Raw genomic sequence first — 8,742 nt, 5'->3', positions numbered from 1 at the left:
CTCCTATCCAAGCAAGATAATATTTTCTTCTGAATATTGAGGAAATATTGGTCCCTTACTAGTGCAAAATCCTTCGGAAGTAAAATCAAATATCTGATGTTTGGGAGAATGATTTCATTTTTCTTGGTAAGCATTTTCTTGTCCTCCTAGAATTACCACATTATTTCACACAAGCCAGTAACCTTTTTGACGAGAACATTTTTTCCAACTTTTGAAGATAACTTCTTCTGCTAGCTTAACACGAAAATCACTCCTGACTGTTGCGGAAATATTGGTCTCTAAATATTTCAAACTACAGCCCGAAATCACTTTGAAGATGAGCTTTTTTTCCCCTAAATTTGAAGACTAGCTCATAATGCTAGCGAGACATTATTTTTTTTAGTCCATTGACATTTCTCACCTTTCATAAAATGTTCCATCTTTCCCATGGTTTTGTAGATTAAGATTAGTCTTATTAATAGGATCCTCTACCCCAAGGGTATTTTAGGTATTTTAGCCCATTGGGGGGGGGGCACTTTAGTCATCTGATGTTTAGGGTAGACTGCTTCCTTTTTCCTATAAATAAGTGTAGCCCTTCCTTGAGGAGGGCAGTAAGGACATAAGGTAAGATCGGCCTCTTTGCTCGCTATCTCGATCCTCCCTGTCTCGGTCCCATCTCCATGGCCGTCCAGTGATCCCCCATCCCCGTTATCATCTCACCGGATCTTTAGCCAGCTCCCTTCCAATCTGATCCCAACCCCTGCTGCTCGGTTTTCTTCTCGTTTCTGACGGTCCAACGTCTTGCAATCGTCAACCCTTCATCGCGTCATCAGGCGGCTTGTCCCTGGTCAATCCCTGGCTCCTCTGTTCGACCCCTCTTATCATTTCCGTTTCTATTCTCCTACCCCGGGAACTTCTACATTGCCTTGCCCTCTACTTCCCTCCTGACACAAACCTAGATCGAGGTTCTTATCAATTTCCTGATGAAGCATATTATTTCCCGCCTAATATTGAATAGGTCCCTACATATTTCATATCAGCCTAAAAACCCTTCGTTAATAATTACTTTTTTCTCTAATTTACACCTTTATTTTTTTGCGTAATATCGAGGCAGTATTGATCCCTATATATATTTTTACTTCACACCGTCCTATAACCTTGGGAAAATTGAGATAATTGTTCCATTTTTCTTAGACAACTGAAACAATTTTCATAAGTTTTGGATATTCTTTTCCTCTTGAATAATGGTATGCCAAGAATAAACTGCAATCATGGAAAATACCCTGATCGTAATCATACACGACAACTATTTGTGGAAATACCCTGATTGCAATGTTAGAAAGAGAGATACCTGCTCAAGTTTGTGCCATGAAAAAATGATACATACTGGGGTGTCTTTATGGCACCTCTAAGTGAGATACATAGAGAGACAAAAAGAAAGAGAGAGTAAGCCAAGAGAGAGAGATAGCAGGGATGTACTCATATGACAGTTCCACTGGGGATGAGAGCATCCTTGATGACGGTCACTATACCACTCTTGATGAAATACCCATCTGTCTCTCTAGCTGCTTCCTGGATATTGTCTATATTGACGATCTGCCAAGAAGAAATTGAGTTTAAATTTTATTTGGAATTCTAGATTCGTGTCGATGAATTCCTGAAAATGCTAAGATTGATTACCTTGACATTTTCCCCAATCCGGGCGTTCTTGTCGATGATCGCCTTCTTGATGTGCGTGTTCCTCCCTATCCCAATAGGAACGCTGCCTTTGGCGGAGAGAAATCTCTTATCTGCGTCCGTCTGCGAAATGGGAACCATGATTAGAAGATCAAAGCAGGGCTTAGTGAAGATATGATGAGTAGAGTTCGGCGTCTAGGATGACGACAATCAATGAGCGATGACGGAGACGAAATGTCATCTTTATCATCACGTGTATGGATGATACAGTGAAAACTTCGTCACCGCCTTGCCGTCTTCGTCTCATCATCATCTTGCATTCGTCAGGTACCAAAGATGGACAAGGATGAAGAATGCGTCATCAAATGAGGATCCTGATGATAAACCATAAACTAGCTGCAAAGTCTGTCTAAAATATTTATTAATATTTAGGGAAGATCCACGAGTGGATGCGATGGTATAAGTTTTTGTAATTAATGGTAGGTACCTCGTAATAGTCTGCGCCCATAACCAAGGTGTCCTCAATTATGGCCCCTTCGGAGATGTAAGAGCGAAGACCGATGACGGAATGATGAATCTTGCAGTTCTGCATAAATAGTGTAATTTGTTATTTGCATAAATCGGAGGCCAGCCCCAGAAAATATTATGTGTTCTTTATAATTCATACCTTAATCACACAGCCTTCGCCTATGACACTGTCGGTAACATCGGCATCCAGCATCTTAGATGGTGGGAGATAGCGAGGCTGGGTGTAGATCGGGGAAGAGCGATCGTAGAAGCTGCATAAATTAAGAAGGATATTATTTGTTAAGACCAGAATACCCCTGAGAAGAGTTCGAGATTTATATCACATTAGCAAGTTCTTATCATTGTATATACCTGAAATCAGGGATTGGTTTCTTAGTGATACCCAGATTTGCATTGTAGAACGCTTCAATGGTTCCAATGTCCTCCCAGTACCCATCGAACAAATAGGCTTGGACCTAGATTTTTGAGATTTATTGAATTTTGAAATCTGTCCATAAAGGCAAATATAATTATAAGCAGGGTATAAAGATACATACTCTCAATCCAACGGAAGTGGCTCCGGGAATAACTTCGCTTCCAAAGTCGTTAGCGGCGGGGAATTCATTACGGAGAAGGTTGAGCATCACATCCTTGCTGACAACGTAGATACCCATGCTAGCAATAAAAGGCAGGTCTTTCGCTCTCTCGTCATCCAGTCCTAGTATCGTTGTATCAACCTGAAATGCAAAGATATTAAGTTAAAGAGAGCATATTTTCAAGGATTTGGAAGAAAAATGGCATTTCTGGACAATGATGAACTCGTCTTCGTCGTCCCCAGCACAGAACGTGTCTTCAAACGAATGAAAATAAATTCCCATCACTAGTCAAGACGCGATAGCTCAGAGCATGAACAGTTCCTTTCCATTGGGGATATTACCACATGCTTGTTAAAATATTTTAGATTTTTATATGTTCTTGTGAGACCCACCCAGGCTCTGTACCCTTCATCTACCCTGATCGAAGGCACTGGCTAATATCTCATGTCCCGCGTCTGAGACATCTCGAACTCCAACGATGAGATGGCAATGATCTCATCGTCATCGTCATCTATTGTCGTAAACGAATGACGATGAATGATCATCATCGTCATCGTCATCGTCAATGCAGGAAAATGAAAGATGGGGACAATGAAGACTCATCCTTGACGTTGTTAATAGCAGACAGTGGTGCTGACCTTCATGGCTTTGAGATGCTCCCCTTTTGGCTTCTCGGCGAATTCAATAATGCGTCCTTCTTCGTCGATTTTCATGAGCCCAAAGGCGCTGGCCCGTTTTTCATCCATTGGGAGAGCTGCCACTGTGATGTCAGCGTCTGTTTCTCTGTGCGCTTGAATAAATCTCTCATAGTCCATGCGATATAAGTGGTCTCCAGCAAGAATGAGGAATTCCATGACATTGTGCTCCTCAAAAAGCCACAGATACTGTCTCACTGCATCCGCAGTTCCCTGAAAAAAATTAAATCTTTGGTTAATATTGGAAAACTAGTAGTCCATTAGAAATTCTAGAAATTTTGTAAAATTTTGGAAAAGAAGTTTGAAGCAACTTCCGAAGTGCAGATATCTATGAAATCTTCTTTTCAAAAGGGAATTTTTTGTTATGACATCCTCTTGAAAGGGTTTAAAAACCAAGGAGGGAAATAGATCCGAAATGAGATAAATGCTACCAGGAACCAGTTTAGAAATTGTACACTTTCAGAAAAACTGTGGCAATTTTGATATGGAGATAGTCTTTGTTCGTATTGAATCTGCTTTTTCCTTGAGATCTTGCTATGGAATCATCTGGAAAGAGTTTAAAAAACTAGTAGGAAATGGTACCTGGAACCAGTTAGGGTTCTCTGGGCTTTGCTGGGCGGCGAGGACTTCAACAAAACCCTCGTTCTTGTAGCCACCGATGTTGTTGCCGTACGCCCGCGAAAGGTGACGGTTCAGAGAAGCAGAATTGAACTGTGTCAGCACGTAGATCTTCGATATGTTGCTGTTCAAACAATTGCTGACTGGAATATCAATCAACCGATAGTTTGCCCCCAATGGAACAGCAGGCTTTGCCCTCTTCTTCGTTAGTGGGTACAGCCGCGTCCCAGCCCCCCCACCCAAAATAATTCCCAAGACACTCTGCCAAAATCATAAAATGAAGTATTTCAGTGGATTTGGGTATTGTGTTTTAATGATATAATGTAATTTGGGGATTCCAAGACACTCTGCCAACATCATAAAATGAAGTAATTTCAGTGAGTTTGAGTATTGTGATTCAATAGACCAATGTAATTTGGGGATTATTGGAGCACTACCACAATCATAGAAGGAAGTAATTTCAGCTGATTTGAGGACTGTGTTTTCATTGTATAATTTGGGGATCATTAGGACACTACCAAAATCATAAAATGAAGTAATTATCATAAAATAATTCAATGTAATTTGGGGATTACTAGAAATTCAGAGACAAGAATAAAAGCGACATTTCCATGGATTTGAGAGATTACTGTTTAATTGTATGATTTAATTTGGAGGCTAGATGCAAATGCAAGCTGACGAGAAAGTAGGCGTATTTCCTTGGATTTCGCAACAGATCCAACTAGAAATTCAAAAAATCTGGAGTACAATCCTTACGTGATCTCAAACAAAAGAAATCAAGAAGACCGAGCGATCAAACCACAGTATATCATAGAATTTAATTTGAAGAATCAAAAAAATTGCATCAAAGATTTCCTATAAATAGGCACATTTCTATGGATTTGAGAGTCTACTTTTAATTGGAGGATTTAATTTGTAGGCCAATTGCAAAGGCAGATAAGAGATTTAAAGCACAACGCAATATGAAGCGAAATAGGCGCATTTACAAGAATTTCCCAATAGATCCGGCCATGAAATCAGATTAAAAAACCTGGCTTTAACTCCAAACAAGAATCGCAAGCAAAAGGAACCAAGAAACGCAATCGAGATCAAATTACAGAAAAAGAAACAAACAATCAAACCAAGATTTACCTTGCTGGCCTCGGGATCGAGGCAAGTCTGCGAGCTCTTGGAATCAGAAACAGCCTCGGGGGACACGACGATCGGCGATCGGCCACCCGAAGAGGTCCCTCGCCTTCCTTTAACCGCGGACTTGATTTTCAACTCCCCCGCAACGAGCGACGAAGACGCCGAAGACAAATTCCTACTCGCAGATCTCGCCAAGACCTTCGCATTCGAATCAACCGATCCAAATCTCGGCGCAACTCCGGAGAAGCTCGTCGCCGCCATCGCCATTTCTCCAACTCTTCTCCTTCTCCAAGTCTAGCCGAAGCGAGAAAAGTAAATAAATAAATAAGCACTAGATCTCCTCGGATAATTTCAATTAAACCCTCCCCTTCCTTCACAATGCTCTTCTGCCCCTTCGAAACCCCGAAAACTGTCCTCTCTCGTAATTACGGCTCTTACAGGGTCTGAATCGTTTCTGAATTCACTATGAAATGTTTTTCAGGAGGATGTTTGTTGCGAGGCGGAGGTTTGAACGGCGGCAGATTGGACACGTGGAGGAGAGAGGAAATATCTTGCTGACGTGGGATTGCCTGGTTCGTCGGTTTTGAAGTCACGTGATCCAAGAAGGTGGGGCCCACTTGATGGGGACGTTAACCACTTTGCGGATGGCGCGGCCATCGGAGAGGTACGTGGCAGCCGCAGATAACGCGTCCGTACGGGACGCGTCACCCGGCCCCGGAGGACGCGGGGACGGGGGATGCCGGTTGGTAGGATGACGCCGGGTCTGGATGACGTAGCCCCATTCCTGAGGCGGGCGGATAAAAAGAAGAGTTTTGGTGAGAGAGATAAGGAGAAAATTGACAAATAGCTTAAGAGAGTATTAAGATGGATTTAGAGAGAGACAGATATTAAGAGAGACTTAAACAGAGAGATCAGGAGGGAGAGAGATTAAGAGAGATAAAGAGGGGGAGAGAGAGATTTAGAGAGAGAGAGAAAGAGGGAGAAACATACTGAGCTATTTAGAAAGAGACAGCGAGGGAGAGAGGGTTTACGAGAGACACAGAGAGGGAGGGAGATTAAGAGATTTAGAAAGATAGACTGAGTGATAGCTTAAGAGAGAGAAAGTGATAGTAAAATTAAGATAGATTTAGAGAGAGAAAGAGAGGGAGAGAGATTAAGATAGATTTAAACAGAGAGATCAGGAGCGAGAGAGACTAAGAGAAAGGGAGAGAGGGAGAGAGAAATTTAGAGAGAGAAACATATTAAGAGATATTTAGAGAGAGGAAGAGAGTGAGAGAGATTGCGAGAGATTTAGAGAGATTTAGAGAGAGAGGCAGGGGAAAGAGATTAAGAGAGATTTAGAAAGAGAGACAAAGAGGGAGGGAGAACGAAATTAATAGATAGGCCGAGGGAGAGGGAGAGAGATTAAAGAGATTGAGAGAGAGATAGGGAAAGAGAAATATGAAGAGAGATTTAGTGAGAAAGCGAGATATTAAGAGAGATTTAGAGAGAAAGAGTGAGAGACTGAATGGAAGAGAGATACATTAAGAGATTTAGAGCAAATGAGGGAGGGCCAGAGAGGGAGAGAAATATTAGGAGGGATTTAGAGAGAGGGACAGAGAGGGATATACAAAGATGAAGAGAGATTAAGAGAGATAGAGACAATAAGAGATTTAAAGGGAGAGGGAAATATAAATAAGAAATAAGAGAGAGGGATGGAGAGGGAGAGAGATTAATACAAATTAAGAGAGAGATATATATACAGGAAAAGATAGATATTAAGAGAGATTTAGAGAGAGAAATAGAGAGATAGATAGGGAGTGAGATATGGAGAGAACTAGGGAGAGAGATAGAGAGGGAAAGATAGATATGAAGAGAGATTTACAGAGGGAGATGGGGAGAGAGACAGAGGGAAAGATAGATCTTAAGAGACATTTAGGGAGAGAGACATATAGGGAGAGAGATATGGAGAGAATTAGGGAGAGAGACAGAGAGAGATAGGGAGAGAGACAAGGGAAAGATAGATATTAAGAGACATTTAGGGGGAGAGGGATATGGGGAGAATTAGGGAGAGAGATAGAGAGAGATTAAGAGGTATTAGAGAGAAAGAGAGTTTAAGAGAAATTAAAAGATAGACAGAGGGAGATGGAATGGGACACATTACGATAGATTTAGAGAGAGAGAGAGAGAGAGAGAGAGAGAGAGAGAGAGAGAGAGAGAGAGAGAGAGAGAGAGAGAGAGAGAGAGAGAGAGAGAGAGAGAGAGAGAGAGAGAGAGAGAGAGAGAGAGAGAGAGAGAGAGAGAGAGAGTTTAAAAGAAATTAGGAGAGAAATACAAAGAGGGAGAGGAAAAGAGAAATTAAGAGAGATCTAGATAGAGAGACATATACGAAGGCATAGATTAAGAGAGAGTTAGCGAGAGGGGCAGAGAGATTAAGAGAAATTAAGAGATAGAGACATAGATTAAGAGAAATAATTAGAGAGAGACAGATTGGGAAATAGATTAAGAGAGAGACATAGATTAAGATATATGAAGAGCTAGAAACAGAGAGGGAGATAGATTAACTGAAATTAAGAAGGGACACATAAAGAGAGAAATTATTTGAAATTAAGAAGGGAAACATAAAGAGAGAGATATTATTTGAAATTAAGAAGAAGAGAGACCTAAAGAGAGAGAGTGAGATTAAGTGTAATTAAGAAGAAGAGAGACATAGAGGGATTAAGAGAGAGAGAAAAAGACAGACAGATTTAATGAGACACTCAAGAGATATCAAGAGAGATAGAAAGTGGGAAAGAGAGATTAAGCGAGGCAGATGAAGAGAGAGAGAGATTAAGCGAGATATAGAGAGATATGAGCGGGAGACTGATAGAGATAGGAAATATTGAGAGAGAGGAAGAGAGAGATTAAAAGGGATTTAGAGAAAGAGAGGCAGGGTAGAGCGATGGAGACAAGGATCATGTATTTAATCTGATTGATTGAATGTTCAATTGGATCAATTATTCGATCGACCAAATCTGAACCTTGATCATTCGGCCCACCTTATCGATAAAGACTCAGTCTTACCCATTGGGTCAGATCATATCAAATGATCTGGCCCAATGTTTGGATCAAATAACCCAAACTGATTCAATTCAAATTACCTGTTTCAGATTGGATCAGATTGAATTGTTAAAATTAATAAAAAAAATAAGTTACTAAATGAGAGGAGAAAGAGAACCAGAGAGATGCAGAGAGTAAGAGAGATAGATAGAGATAAGCACACAGAGAGAGCGAGAGAGAGCGAGAGAGAGTGAGATAGAAAGAGACAGAGAATGAGAGCGAGAATGTGCGAGAGAGGGAACAAGCGATAACATTTCTTCTTAGTTTCTTATTATTCTCATTTTTATTTTCCTTTTCAAATCTGTTTTCTTTTCTTATTCATTTGTTCACCTCTTCTCGTATTCTTATTTTATTGTTTTCTGATTCTTTTTTTCATTATCATTTATTCCTGTTTTATTGATTTTTTCATCTTCATTATTCTTATTTTCAAATTACATAATTCATGTTTAATTATTCTTCTCATC

At 40.5% G+C, this 8,742-nt stretch overlaps 1 protein-coding gene across 1 annotated transcript; it reads right to left on the bottom strand.

Moving 5' to 3' along the window:
* Window positions 1-1,288: 1,288 nt before the first annotated feature.
* On the bottom strand, window positions 1,289-5,507 carry ADG1 (ADP glucose pyrophosphorylase 1). Its single transcript, XM_078582691.1, has 9 exons — window positions 5,204-5,507; window positions 4,037-4,333; window positions 3,398-3,667; window positions 2,721-2,900; window positions 2,536-2,639; window positions 2,324-2,435; window positions 2,144-2,242; window positions 1,660-1,779; window positions 1,289-1,575 (listed from the first exon to the last, which is right to left on the bottom strand). Exons 1-9 carry the CDS (start codon window positions 5,465-5,467, stop codon window positions 1,459-1,461), a joined length of 1,563 nt encoding a protein of 520 aa, XP_078438817.1. The 5' UTR covers window positions 5,468-5,507; the 3' UTR covers window positions 1,289-1,458.
* Between the last annotated feature and the right edge of the window lie 3,235 nt (window positions 5,508-8,742).

This window comes from Wolffia australiana, chromosome 11, assembly GCF_029677425.1.
Source record: "Wolffia australiana isolate 7733 chromosome 11, ASM2967742v1".
Taxonomy (NCBI): Eukaryota; Viridiplantae; Streptophyta; class Magnoliopsida; order Alismatales; family Araceae; genus Wolffia; species Wolffia australiana.
Note: the sequence above shows the minus strand (reverse complement) of the source record. Positions and strands in the feature narration are given on the sequence as shown.